This window comes from Capsicum annuum, chromosome 7 (genome assembly GCF_002878395.1).
Source record: "Capsicum annuum cultivar UCD-10X-F1 chromosome 7, UCD10Xv1.1, whole genome shotgun sequence".
NCBI classification, from domain to species: Eukaryota; Viridiplantae; Streptophyta; class Magnoliopsida; order Solanales; family Solanaceae; genus Capsicum; species Capsicum annuum.
The window spans coordinates 211,300,144-211,315,940 of NC_061117.1; the positions used below are offsets into that span (position 1 = coordinate 211,300,144).

At 29.9% G+C, this 15,797-nt stretch overlaps 1 protein-coding gene across 1 annotated transcript; it reads left to right on the forward strand.

Moving 5' to 3' along the window:
* Positions 1-4,188: 4,188 nt before the first annotated feature.
* LOC107878449 (cytochrome P450 CYP72A219) lies at positions 4,189-14,844 on the forward strand. Its single transcript, XM_016725445.2, has 5 exons — positions 4,189-4,527; positions 12,671-12,891; positions 13,041-13,285; positions 13,435-13,819; positions 14,209-14,844. Exons 1-5 carry the CDS (start codon positions 4,224-4,226, stop codon positions 14,632-14,634), a joined length of 1,581 nt encoding a protein of 526 aa, XP_016580931.2. The 5' UTR covers positions 4,189-4,223; the 3' UTR covers positions 14,635-14,844.
* Positions 14,845-15,797: the final 953 nt, after the last annotated feature.

Sequence of the window (15,797 nt, forward strand, 5' to 3'; positions counted from 1 at the left end):
TTAGTAAAATATGGTGATCTTGAGGACATGAAAGTGGTAGAGTTGTTGGAGACACAAACACATCCAGACAAGAGTCGAACAGCAGGGTAAGAGCAGGTGGTTGGGTTGATTTTGGGGCTGTCATTGGAGACAAAAACTTCAAATGAAGCAAACAAGAAATGGAATCTGTTTGGTTAAAACGACGTAATGCAGAAGATTGGACTTATTGTGGTGTGAGAGGAGGATCTCCAGACTATGAGACACATTTTCCTTGGAAATCAAATTGAAAGAGATGTTGGGCATAATCTATCATGATTGGACCCAAATTCGCCAACCATATCACCCGTAAAACCAAGTCAGAACCATGTAAATCAATGACAAATAAGTCTGTTGAGAACGTGCGGCCTTGTATAGTGATGGAAAGATCACGGACGACACCCAAACATGGAAGATTGTGACCATTACCCACTAAAACAGAGAATTTGATAGAAGATTTAATGGGTAGTTTAAGAGATTTTGCAACATGAGAAGTGATAAAACTGTGAGTGCTCCTGTCATCAATGAGAACTTGAGCCATTTGGCCTTTAACCTGACATATGAATCGAACAGAAGTGATGGTGGAAGGTCCACTAGGCAAGGCTTGATAGCTGATAGTAAGGAGGGAGGATTCAGTTGGCGAGGAAGACATATCGCTCTCTGGTGTAGGCGATGGAGATGGAGGTGGGGATTCTTCTGATGGTTTATCCTCAGAGATAAGGAGAAAAAGTTGTAAAGAAGAAGAGCAACGATGACCCTTGTGATATTTTTCATCACAATTAAAACAGAGACTAAGCTTACGTTTGTGGTAAATTACTGAGTTTTCAAAAAAAAACATGACCAATACCAGGAAGAGAGGTCGCAGGCAACGAAGAAGAACTGGTTGAAAGAGGTGTAGTGAACTTGGGGGTGAAAGTGGACTGCGCAGGTAAAGACACAGACAAAGGCTTTGAAAATTGATTGGGCCGGGTCGGTGGCTTTACTTGGCGCAAATGTTTTTGTTCATGTAAAAAGCTCAGGCTAATAGCATCATTTAGAGTATTGGGCTGAAAGGATAATACCTCACTTTTTATATTTGGATGCAACCCAAAAATAAAATAATGCTTTATCATATCAGGATTAAGATGGGAGGTGCGATTGGCAAGTTGTTGAGAGAGATAGTCCCGAACAGAGGACGTCATCTGAAGCTTAGCCAAAATTCCCTCTGGTTCCTCTATAGATTTGGAACCAAAACGAATTACAAGTGTGTTGGTGAAGTGCTCCCAACTGATGAGTTGATGATTTTTATGCATCAATTGGTACTAATATCTAGCAGTACCCTCCAGGTAAAAAGAAGCTAAGTTCAAACGATTTTCATCTAGGATAGCATAAACATCAAAGTACTGATTGGCCTGAAACACCCAACTTTCATCATGTTGGCCATCAAATTTTGGTAAGCCGATTGGTGCAGGTTTGTCTCGACGAAAGGGTGTAAGGGGGTTGTCTCTACGAAAAGGTGTAAGGGGGTGTTGTTGCATAGGTGGTAGAGGAGGAAATTGGGTAACATTAGGGCTTCGCGTTGGGGAAGAGAGGTCCTGGTAAATGAAATTTTGAGGCGAGGGAATGGAAAAAGGACTAGAAGTAGTTGGATTAGGGCTTATTTCAGAGGCAGAGGGGGTTGATGCTGGATCTGAAAGGTGGAAAGTTGAGACAAAATATCTTGAAGAGTGGTGTTAATGGAATCAAAAGACTTACTGTGAGAAGAAACTTCTTCTTGCAGATGTTTGATGGCATCGTCCAATATCTGCAAACGAGTATTGTGAGCACCATCACCCATTGGTAAAGGAGGTTCAATGAAAGCACCAAATGGAACAAACTAACTTGTATTGAAAGATAGAGAATAACTTACAATTACTGAAAGCTGTAGACAAGCTAAAAAGGAAAAAAAAAAACAAGAATGGTGGGAGATTCCAGACTATTACAAAGCTAAGAAATTAAAAGACAACTTTATCCCTGTCCTCTTTGATAGCATCCCTTTTGATTATATAAATAAGTTATGTTGCAGAGCTCCTGGTAGTACTGTCTGGTGCTACTGGTATTGACCCAGCTGGCTCTTGCTTGGCATTTGGGACCACATATTGGTCCAAGTATTTAGGGGGTTGTTTGTCCCTGTTACTGTGTCATAGTGTTGCCCCGTGGTCTTGCAGATTTGTTACATTTTTATATAAAAATAAAATAAATCATGAAAAATTCATTCTGAAGAAAAGTAAAATACCATCACAATGAAGGATCGTAATGAAGGATCCGTCATATCGATATTCGACTATATAAGGAGGGAAGGGGAAATTAGGATGAGATTAAAATGTGATCGAACAGAATCTTCAGCAATAAGGTAAGTTCTAGACTTCAAATAGCCAATTAATTATATTACAAGGATTTTCCTAGTATAAATATATAGCAGGTGGGCTAAAATTTCTTTTTATTTCCCATTCATATGGAGACTCTGATTAATTTGAATTTATTTAAGGTATGACTCATTAAAAAGATTTTTTTATATTGAAAAAAGTTATCCTTTTATTATTTTTGTCCTTAAATATTTTTTAGTGTTTCCTAATTAAGAATGAAGTGATTTTATCCTGTTATTCATCGCACCTAACTTTGGTGGTAAATTCATCTAATCAGCCTACTGTACTATCAAGACATGGTAATTATTTTTTATCTCCCACTTAATGATTGATACTCAAGTTGAGGCTCCAAATACATTTAGGGCCCCTTTGGTCATGAGGTTTTTTTCCTTTTTTTTTGAAAAAAAATTTCAGAGTTGAAAATTATAGTATTTAGTCATGAAAATTCAAAAAATAATTCTGAATTTTTTTTCTAAAAAGGGAAAACAAGTTTTTGGTGTTTTCACAATTTTCCAACTCCAATTCCAACTTCTATTATTATTACATATAACCCTAACCTTTTAAATTTTTACATAAAACTCTTCTTATAACATTACTTTTTTAATATTACGTATATAACAGTTTTAAAAAATAAGATAATTATAATTTCAAACTTAATGTTATCCTAATTAATATATATCTCTTTTTCTCTCTCATCATTATTTTTCTTCCTTATTTAATTCTCTCCCTTATTTAAGATATTATTTTACTACTAATAATCCTAATTACTATAATATAATAATAATAATAATAATAATAATAATAATAATAATAATAATAATAATAATTTTTCTGTTGTGATACGAACGTTTAAGGAATTATAGTCGTGTAATTAATAATGGATAATCATTTTCTATATTGATGGAATTAATAAAGTTGTAGCAGATTAATTTACCACTGCCACAAATTATTCTCATTTTTAATTTTATTATATATATTATATTGTATACATCGTTATTATACTATTCAAAAATATATAGTTTATACCATATATATGTTAAAAATATAAATCGGTGATACATATTTTCCATAAAAAAATATGTTCAATTTAACAAATTTATACCTTAAACTGCAATTGCTATCTTTATATACCATAATACTTGATATCTTTATACACAACGTATTATATTTATACTCATAAATATATAAAGTATTATATTTATAACAGAAATATACAAAGTATGTTATATATAGTGTTTATATCATATATATACCATATACACACATATATAAATATACAAAGTATTGAGAAACATACTAAGCATATTTATAATATAAATATACAAAGTATGTTATATATGGAGTTTATATCATGTATATACCATATACACACATATATAAATATACAAAGTATAAAGAAACATACTAAGCATATTTATATATTTATGGTATATAATATAATATTGGCTAATTATGTTCTTTTCCATTAATAGGTAAATTTTAATTTGGGTGATTTTGATGGTTTGTAAAAGTTGGGATATAAAATTATATTTAATTATTTTTTTAAAAAAAAAAAATTAAAAAAGATATGATGAAACACAACTTCAACTCCAAAATAAATTGACTTTAATGCCAAACGACTATTTAAATTTACGGTAGATAAGATTCATTTCCCCAAAATACACACTTCTGTTAAAAACTTGTTGGACAAAGAAACTTCCCAAAAACTTGCATTCTTCGTCGGGCCCCACCCCATTAATATTAGCAAGAAAGATACCTTGACTTGTCTTCTTTTATATATATATATAGTTAATTAGGAGGAAGCAATTGAGAGATGCTCTTTCAATGGAGTTATCATATTTCAGATCAACAGATACGTTTCGATACATAATTATACCAACAACTTGTGTTGCAATATTCTTGGTATATTATACATGGAAAGTGTTGAATTTTGCCTGGTTTAGGCCAAAAAAATTGGAAAAGTGCTTAAGGCAACGAGGTCTTAAAGGAAATCCATATAAGTTATTATACGGAGATTTGAATGAACTTACAAAAAGCATAGTTGAAGCAAAGTCTAAGCCCATCAATTTCTCTGATGATATTGCTCAAAGACTCATCCCTTTCTTCGTTGACTCTATCAACAAAAATGGTATGGTTTTCTTTCTTATTAGAAATAAATAATTTTAATTAATAAAAGAAGTCATTTTTTCTTTATATATACTTTTGTTTCTTTGAAAAGATATGTGAATTATATATATTTGAATATTAAGATATTGTCTGGTTAATTAAGATAGTTTGTTGCTTGTAGCATCTGGATATGTGCAACTTAAACTTTAGTTAAAGCATTAATAAATAAAAATGATATTACAAAAATTGTTTGTTTGGTGGAAATACACTCTAAAAGTTAGGAACTTTCTGTTGCAATTTATGTGGTATCTTTCAAATGTTAAGATTCAGATGAGATTTTCCATGACTATGATTTTCCCATTCGCCTTTTAATTATTTTCAATTGTTAGTTACAGTTACTTATAGTGTGTTTTACCACATTTTCAAATATGTAAATTTATCATAAAAACTTAAAAATTTCATGCCTAAACATACAGTTAGATCAAGCAATTTAACTTTTGAAAAATAAATTGCATAAAAGTATATTCTCACAAAATAGTAAAATTTAAATATACACCATCCTGTATATTATTGGCAAAGACTTTGACCAAATATGAATCAATTAGTCTATTGAGAATTGAGATGGAGATTGTCTAAAAAAAAAATTAAAAAAAATTAATTAATTAGAAGGAGATTATCTAATACAGCTGTAACCAAATAAATATGTCAGTCCCTGCTACTCATCCATGTGCTAGTTAGAATATTAATTCCGCCATAATATATATAATACATAAATAAATATTTAAATTTGTTCTTAATTTATAAATAAACACTTAAATTTTGATAGTGTACATTTACACTTTAATTTGATATCAATCGAATGTGATATCAATCGAATGACCGATAATTAAATACGCCAACTCATTATTCTTGTCTAATAGACACCCGATGACGAGGTGACACATAAATTTTGAAAGTGTTTAGATAATTATTTTAAAAAATAACATAAATATACATTTTAACTTGTTATATTACACAAATTCTCACCCTATAAAGTAATTATGAAAATCTCAACTAATTATGTATCTTGACTAGAGCTGTGCAAAAATTGAACCGATCAATAAACCGAACCGATAAAAATAGTATAGAATTCTTGGTATTGGGTTATCGGGTTAACGGTTTTTTATTGATTTTATAAAAAAATTTATTGGGTAAACGGTTCGGTATCGATTTTAGCTTATTTGGTTATCGGTTAAACCGATAACCCAATAAGGATACACTAAGTTATTGTTTTATTCCTATTTATGTTATATATATATATAAATTTCTCTCTCTTTATCTATCTATCTCTCTATATATAGAGAGAGATATGTGTATGTATATAGATTATCTGTACTACTAATTCACAATTTAGTGATTCACAAAGTATTAATCTATTTAGGGCAACAAAGACACAATATAAAGTTCATCTATTATCGTAATGAAAAGCTTGAAGCATTTAAAGCTTCCAACAATTAGGATTCAATTTTTTTCCTAACTAACATTCAGTTCAAGTTTGAAGATTCTTGTAAACTAAAATGCATTGCGTATGCGGTAATTAAGATTTCAATTTTTTATGTTAGTTGTTGTTATTACTATTTTATAAGTATTTTCTTATTGGTTAAATCGAAAACCGAACCGTTACGGACCAAAAACCGATAAACCTAAACCGATAAGAAAATATCTTATTGGTTGGTTATTGATTTTACATATTTAAAAATCGAAAACCGATAAACCAAACCGAACCGAACCAACCGAGGCACACCCCTAATCTTGACAGATCTAAAATAGAAAAAATATGTAAAGCTAATTATGTATCTTTACAAAGGAAAAAATATATTTTCGTTTGATGTATCGGGAGCTGATTATGGTGACAGATCCAAAATTGAGATTTCAGTAATTATACAAATATCAAAATTTTCTGTATTTAAGCTTCAAATTATAGGAATTTATGTTGTTTGCCCTTAGTATCTTGTAAGTTGGAGTGCTCAATTAATATGATGGAGATGAATTGAGGAGTTGAAGAGTGTAAATAGGCATATTGAAAGTTGAAGTGTTTACTTGTCAACTAGCACAAATTTGAGTGCCTATTACCTGTTTGGTAAAATGCGTGAATGAGTTGTTTGAGGAGTTATGAAATGCCTTTTACCTATTTGATAAAATGCCTGAATGAAGTGTTTGATTTTGTTGTTGAGTGCTTATTCTGTATTTGCTTTCAATAGTGATTTTGTTGTTTAAAATCCTTGCTAGAAAATGCTTAATCGAGTCTATTGCTTGGTTTTAATGTTACTTCCTGATATTCTATTCTTTGCCATTTAGATTGTATAGAATTCATATTAAAAGAAAATAGAAAAAAAGGGACTAAAATTGACTCTTGTTATAAAATAAGAAAGAATAAAGAAGAAGAGTAGAGAGAATAGAGAGACGTGTTATAAAACAAGAAAGAATAAAGAAGAAGAGTAGAGAAAATAGAGAAAATAATTCTTATTTCTCTTAAGGGATGAAAGGTCATAAGATAGTAAATACAATGAACAAAACTCGTCTATTTATAGGGGAAATTTACTCCTAGTCTGAGTAAAAGACGGATGCTTCAAATCCTAATAGATATCAAAGTAGATCTTGATAGACATTCACTATAATGTAAATACATTTATAACACTCCCCCTTAAATGTCTAATTGGTAGATAATATGCCTCGTTAAAATCTTACTAGAAAAAAACCCAGTAGGAAAAAAAATTTAGTGAAGGAAAAAGAGTACGCATCTCTAATAATACGCATTTCAGCTGCCTCATTAAAAACCTTACAAGGGAAATCCAATGGGACAAAACCTCGTAAGGGAAAAAGAGTACAACGCGTATTAACTCCCCCTTATGAGAACATCCTTGACCTTTGTATCTCGATCTTATGCAGCATCTTCTTAAAAGTTGAAATTGGAGAAGATTTGGTGAATAAATCAGTCACATTGTCAGTTGAACGGATCTGTTGCACGTTAACATCATCATTCTTTTGTAGCTCATGTATGTAGAAAAGCTTTGGCAAAAATGTGCTTCGTTCTATCTCCATTTATGAATCCTCCCTTAAGATGTGTCATGTATGCTGAATTATCTCTGTATTAAATTGTGGATAGATTATCATATTTCACACCATAGTTTTCTCGAATGAGATGTATCATGGACCTCAACCATACATATTCTTGGCTTGCTTCATGAATAGTTATTATCTCAGCCTCGATAAAGTGGCTATGATAGACTACTTTGTATATCTCGAAGATATGGCAGTACCACCACATATGAACACATAGCCTATTTGAGACCGAGCTTTATGCGGGTCAAATAAGTACCCAACATCAACATAATCAATAAGATTGAGACTGCAATGTTTAGAATAAAACAAGCACATGTGTTTTATCCCATTTTGATGTCTCATAGTAGGAACAAAAATATACCTTGCTAACAAATTGACCGAAAAGGCTATAGGCCTTGTAGTATTTGTAAGGTACATGAGTGCATCAATTGCACTAAGATATGGTACTTCATAACCAATCCAATTTGATATATTTCGAATTTCAGCAAATAATCTATTGCTATGAAAACAATCCAAGAGTTTCAATGATGTTCAAGCAATAAGCTTATACAATATAAGGGTTATAAATAAGTTTCCCAGAAACTTTTATATGCTTCAAGCATTTTGAATCCTTAAAAGTTTTTCACATAAGTTTTATCAAGTGACAATATTCAACATTTCATGAGTGACATCTTCAAATATCTGGACTGCAAATCAAATAAGTTTAATACTTACCAAGATGCATCCTTTCATGTCACTTGATAAATGTCTCTACGTCAGCATGCTTAAATTAACATAGAATTAAGATCCTCGTAATCTTTCACAATATTATGCCAATCTTTCACAATATTTCACAATATGCAATCAACTTACAAATACAAAATAATTATTTAAAAATAAAAAGACGTCGACGAAAATAAAATACAAATACAAATATAATCCAAATATACAAACACAATAAAATCATAATACAAATATAATCCAATATAATATACAATCAATTATAAAATACAAATACATACAAAACAGTTCTTTAAAATACAAGTGCGAATTATATAAAATATAAACGATGGTGCGAACTAACAAATACAAATATAAGTGCGAACTATAAAATACAAACATAAACGCGAACTACAAAATACAAATACAAGCGCGAACTTTAAAATATAAATACAGTTGTATCAATGAATACAAAAATTAAATGACGGCATGACTACAAATAAATAAACTATTATGGTGTTTACGTTATCATCAATGACTTGTGCTTGAGTAGTTATATTTTTTAAAAATACAAAAAATATAAAATAGAAAAAAAATGATAAACAAAAATAAGTACAAAAAAGAAAAGAAAAAGAAAAAAAAAAAGAAAGCGAGAGAGAAGAGAGAGAAAATATATAAAAAACAAAAAAAAAATAGGAAAAATTAGAAAAAAGAAGAAGAAAAAAATTAGGAAAACACGAAAAACAAAAAAATATAAAAAAGAAAAAGAAAAAAATGGTAGTGTTTTGGCAAGACTAAATATGTAGTGTATTTATGTTTTTATGAATACAGAACACTGAGTAAAAGTGAATACAATGGCTGTGAATCGAATACAGCAGCTAAATGATACTGTATTTATATTTTATATGAATACAGACAATTGATAAAATTGAATACATCGAGCGTAGATTGAATAGAATGGCTATAAATGATAATTATGTAAAATATGACTATAAAAGGTGAGTTTTTCAGTAAAATGTGGCTATTTTTGAAAGATCCCCTAACTTTTACCCCTTTCCCACATGGACTTTTAGAAATTTTATCCTTTTTCATTTTTTAGATTCTGATAACTAAAAAGATAAAAGTGCCATCTTTTGGTAATGGTAAGGGCACTTTTGGCTAAGGATCGTTTGGTAGAATGTATAAGAATATTACTGAATATGGTGTATTAGTAACGCTAGAATTAATATAGGGATAAGTAATGCTAGGATTAATTATACTAAAATTATTCTTATTCAATATTTGGTTTGATGTATTCAAAATAACATGCATCGTTATATTCGTAAAAACAATTATTTGTTTATCATAACACCCTTCATATTTTAGAATTTTGTGTACTTTGCAAAATTTTATTATTCATTCTTAAAAATAAAATAAAATTTTCTTTTGATATTCTCACTTAAATTTTTTGGGAGGAAATTGTCATATTGATAAATTGAATGACAAAAAGATAAAGAGTTATGAAGTCCATTATCAATTGAAAAAAAAAAGATAAAGTTTGTATTGATAAGATAATTAATAATTTCTACAATGTTTCAGAAAAACTTGAAAAGGAATTGATAAAAATTTGCTCTATCCATTCTTTAATCTTATCTATCTTGGGATTAATTATTGTGTCAATATATTTTTTTAAAAAACGTATAAGGTAGAATTTATATTAAAATTAGAGATCTCGCACTATTATTTTGAGTAAAATTTTAAAGTTACTATCTTTAGGGATGGATATTTTTGTCTTTAGCATACTTATCTCATGGTATTACAACTTAAGTATAACTAATACATGGTTTTCAAGGTATTAGTTATACACCATGTAATAACACATAGGGTGTATACCTAATACATATATTAGTTATACATTGGTGTCAAATTTCTACCAAACAAAGGATTAATTAATATCACATCTAATACATGTATTATTTATTCTAATACAGTCTACCAAACAGCCCCTACAAGTACGAGGAAAATTTTGTTGGCACTTTTTTCTGTGTTTAAATAATTTGTAGAGTAATACAATTCTTTTATGAATTTAAATTATATACACTAACAGAGTAAAGATATTTTTACATAACGCTTACTACAAGTAATTCTTTAATCATATTTTTTTTAAATTCATAAGTGTATCTAAATAGGTGAATATGCTTGTAAACTGAATTGGTTATAAGTGTATCTAAATAGGTGAATATGCCTGTAAACTGGTTTAGAATATATAAATGTGCATAAATAAATTTCTAAACTGATTTAGAATATATAAATGCGCATAAACAAATTTCACAATCGTAGACAAACCTAAAAGTCAAATCATATACATTTGCTGCATAAAATGGCTTCTAACTATATGATTTTACTTTGTGATATCTAAAGTAAAAAGCTATACTGATTGGCTTTTAGATATATGATTGGTTTTTAGATATATGATTTAAGTAAAAAGCTATACCATCTATGGCTTGGCAATAATTATGTGATGCTATTATTCCTATAAATCCTCAGGGTTTATATATATTTGGACTAGTGAATTTTGACTATAAATCCTCAGGGTTTATATATATTTGGACTAGTGAATTTTGACTAGTAATAGCATATTAGTTATATTTTTTACCAAATCCTCAGGGTTTATATATATTTGGACCAGTGAATTTTGACCCTAATAGCATATTAGTTATAATTTTTATCAAATTACAATTTAATGCTTCCGTTTCAATAAAATTAGTGGCATAAAGTCAAATTTTAATAAGAGTTCTTACTATATAAACATATATACAAAAATACAGATGTAATAACGTAGAGTTGTATTATTTTTAAAAGACACATAACCTTTAACTTGACATATTAATATGATTATTAATAAATGTAAGGATTAATTCTAATTAATAAGATGTTAGCCATTTATTTTTTATGCATTAACTTGGATGTTGTTATTAAAATTTTATTTATTAATATAAAGTTTGAGTTGTTTAGTTCAAAGTTCTAAAATATTTCTTGTAAAAATGAGATAACTTTTTTTTTTTAATTATTATTTTTTAGATAATTTTTTAAATGTATTTCATAATCTTTTCTCTTTATTATTTCTAGTGAAGTTGAAATCATAGAGTTAACTATTAAAATTTTGGGGGAAATGCAAAAAAATACCTATACTTTGGCAAAATTTGCAATTACGCATCCTGAACTTTGCGAGGGTCCTATGATCCCTAGACTATTTTTTACCTTATTTAACTGATATATATTTAACATTTGGATCACTGCGTATATTTCACGCATATTGAGCACGTAATAAAAAAATGTTTGATAAGGAGCAAATATATGCCAGTTAAATACGGTAAAAAATAGTGTAGGGTCATATGACACCTGCAATATTCAGGTGCGTAACTAAAAATTTCACCTATTTATTAATATTTTTCTCACATTTTTTTCTTAAATTTTTAAGGCCTAAAGCGAACTTTACTAGCATTATCCCTTAGCCACCTGTTAGTGCTTATAATTCTATGTAGTACAGTTCATATCAATCCTCTGAAAAATATTCTTAATTATGAAAAGTTAGTGTCAACTATTTCAAACAATTATTGTTAGTGTTGACTATTTCAAACAATTATCTTTATGGAAACTGTTATTGAAATCATGAGGAAAATCTAGCACTACCCACCCTCCATACAAAGAGATGCATAATAACATTAGGTCTCGTGAAAATCTTTGTGAATTATGGATATTAAATCATGAGTAATATAACATATAAGAAGAAATTCTAGTTAAGATGTCTTGTGTTTCTTCTTTTGTTTCATCTTTTATTAAGCTAGTAGTGTTTAGACATAGATGTTCAAAATTTATATTCAAATATTTGTTTTGGACATGAAATTAAATTCAATCTCCCTAACATTTTCAAGCTCCACAAACCGGCTCAGATCAGTTTTTGGGTTTTTGGAAGTAAAACTTCAAAATTTTTCCAAGTAAAATGTATGTTCAAACACAACTTCAACTTCCAAATCACTACTTAAGAGGCTCAAATTTTAAAGCTTTACTTCGCAACTTCAAAATCTATGGCCAAACGGGAGCTATGTTTTTTATTTTCACTGAAAAAATAGATATTGCATGAGTCTACTCATCCAAAGGGAAGAAATTTATCAAGGCTTAGCAGCACAAACAATCTTTTTGGAGCTTTCTTTTCATTGCTTTTGAACATTCATGCGAAGGTGAAAGTGCTACTGTGCTAGCATAGAAACTACCTTCTAATGCTATGATATTATATGTCATGGAACTCTGTTTATGGTGCCAACAAGGCATGGTTAAAACTCGAAATTTCAGATTTTGTCTAATCCAAAACTGATTATTCTCAGGAAAAAATTCGTTCATCTGGCTAGGCCCATTCCCAATAATGTTGATCACAGATCCTGAACATGTGAAGGAGATTTTTACAAAGAATTATGTGTATCTAAAGCAAACTCATCCCAATCCAATGACCACGTTATTGGCTAAAGGTCTGGTGCTGGTTGAGGAAGACAAATGGGCCAAACACAGAAAAATCATCAATCCTGCCTTCCATGTCGAGAAGTTAAAGGTTATACTTTGTTTCTTGTTTTTGTTGAATTTAGAAAACATGGCAAATTTCACATTCGTTTCACTTAAGATTGCAGATTGAAATGCCTTAACATTAAGAAGTTATCCATTTATAATAAGAAATACGGTTTTCCCATTTGTTTTATACAGCATATGCTGCCAGCATTTTATGTGAGTTGTAGTGAAATGATAAGCAAATGGGAGGAGGTTGTTCCAATGGAAACATCATTCGAGCTCGATGTATGGCCAGACCTTCAAATAATGACTAGTGAAGTCATTTCTCGAACTGCATTTGGGAGTAGCTATGAAGAAGGAAGAATAGTATTTGAACTTCAGAAAGAACAAGCTGAGCATGTAATGGAAGCAGCACGTTCAATTTATATACCTGGATCAAGGTACAACAATTTATGCATCATATTTTCACATTTATAGCTTTTGCGCTTTCCTAAGTAAAATCTGACCCTTAACAAATTAATACAACAGGAATTGTACTCTGCCTTTCTGCTAAAAGACTTTTCTTGTTTACTTAAATTTGTTTGTATAGGTTCTTGCCTACTAAAAGAAACAAAAGAATGCTGGAAATTGAAAAGAAAATTCAAACAACAATTAAGCGTATCATTGACAAAAGATTGAGGGCAATGGAAGGAGGGGAGTCTAGTAAAGATGACTTATTAGGCATATTACTTGAATCAAATTTGAAAGAAATTGAACAACATGGAAGCAAAGATTTCGGTATGACAACAACAGAAGTGATTGAAGAGTGCAAGTTATTCTATTTTGCTGGACAAGAGACAACTTCAGTGTTACTCGTATGGACAATGATTTTGCTGTGCTTACATCCAGAGTGGCAAGTACGTGCCAGAGAAGAGGTTTTGCAGGTCTTTGGAAATGATAAACCCGATTTGGAAGGACTAGGTCGCTTGAAAATTGTAAGTTACTGTTCACAGGTTCATTTCCAATTTTTTCGATAATGTCACGTGTTCTCAATATAGTGGTCTCATAGGACACCCGAGTTGATAAAAAGTGAAATAAGAGCCCATTTTATAAAAAGATAATTACGTGTTTGGATAGAAGTATACTATTTAGGGATAAAGTAATACTTAAAACTTATGGTCAGACAAAAATTGATTAAACAGAAGAAACACAAGTTAGGGATGAACCATACGTTAGGGGTGATCAACTTATGGCTGTTGTCCTATGAATGCTTTTGGTGTTCACTAAATGCGTATATTAGCCAAGAGATACTTAGAAGTTTGTCAAAGCTTTACAAAAACATCCCCTAATTCTACTGCCAACTTATGCAATACTTTTTTCACAGGTGACCATGATCTTGTACGAGACGCTAAGGTTATTCCCCCCATTACCAACATTTGGTAGAAGGACTAGTGATGAAGTCAAATTGGGGGAGCTAGATCTACCTGATGGAGTGATACTCATTATACCCGCAATCTTAGTACATTATGATAAGGAAATATGGGGTGAAGACGCAAAGGAATTCAAACCAGAAAGATTTAGTGAAGGAGTGTCAAAGGCAACCAAAGGACAATTCTCATATATTCCATTTGGCGGGGGACCTCGAATTTGCATTGGACAAAACTTTGCAATGATGGAAGCAAAAATGGCAATGGCAATGATACTAAGAAAATTCTCCTTCGAACTCTCTCCATCTTATACACATGCTCCATTTGCAGTAGTGACTATTCATCCTCAGTATGGTGCTCCTCTGCTTATGCGCAAACTTTAAAACGGAATATCCAGAAGAATACTTGTATTCATAGGTTTTCTCAATTGAACTTCATATAGGATGCTTGGTCGAGAAAAAGATAAGTTTTGCACCATAGTATTAATGCATCTCTATATTCATTTTGGTTTGTCCATATACCGGGAATCAACCAAAACAACTACTGCTATTTTTCTCAAGTGCTATGTACTTTCTTGTTTTCTTTGGCCTGTATATATTTCTCTCATTTATGTCTTATCCTGGGTAAATTTCATCCATGATTACTTAACTTTGTATCTATTACGTAAAAGTCACTTTTCTTTCATTCATTTCATCCATGATCACTTAACTTTGTATCTATTACGCAAAAATCACTTTTCTTTCATTCATTTCATCCATGGTCTTTTAACTTTACTCCGACCATCACAAAAGTCACTATGACCGGATTTTACAATAATTTCATCGGAAAAATGATGTGGCAACCTTAATTAGTTCTTAACTTTAATTTAAGTGAATATATAATATATTACTCATATCTTGACCTTTTTTATATGTGCATAAACCTAATTTTCCTTATGGATTATTTAATGAAAGAATATCAATTTCTTAATAGATTAGATTACCTAATGAAGATTATTTGGTTGATTGATATTTTTATAAAATATTTCATAATATTGCATTCATCTGCCAAAAAGGTGCATCGAAAAAGAGTGATAAGCAAGATAAATTCTTCAAAACACATACAATAGAAATACATGTATGATATTATTTTTTGAAAAAAAATTATTTTAATTCTTTGAAGATAAATCAACATGCTAAAGGTAGAATAAAATCTTTTTAATTATGTCATTGAATAAGTATTGTCAAAATTTGTACAAATAATGTTATATTAACGTACATTTTTGTTGATAAAAGTTATAAAATATAAGTACTTTAATAGATAAAGCAATTATAGGATATCTAATTCTTATATTTATCAATTAAATTAATTAAACAATTTGTAATTTATCAGAAATTGAATATTATAATAAAAACTTTTAAGAGAATTAATCGATTAGTCAAACAATTAAAAATACAAAGACAAACTCAATAAATAGAGTAGTTTATCATATTATTATGATATACCGAATACAAAGACTCAAGTGGCAAGAAAAAGAATGTATAAAAAAAAAAATTATCAACGACAT

Excerpts from the sequence above, each read along its gene's own strand:
- LOC107878449 (XM_016725445.2), top strand. The coding sequence starts at position 4,224 with ATGGAGTTATCATATTTCAGATCAACAGATACGTTTCGATACATAATT. Across the intron at positions 12,892-13,040 it reads TCCATGTCGAGAAGTTAAAG|CATATGCTGCCAGCATTTTA; the intron begins GTTATACTTTGT and ends TGTTTTATACAG. Across the intron at positions 13,286-13,434 it reads ATTTATATACCTGGATCAAG|GTTCTTGCCTACTAAAAGAA; the intron begins GTACAACAATTT and ends TTGTTTGTATAG.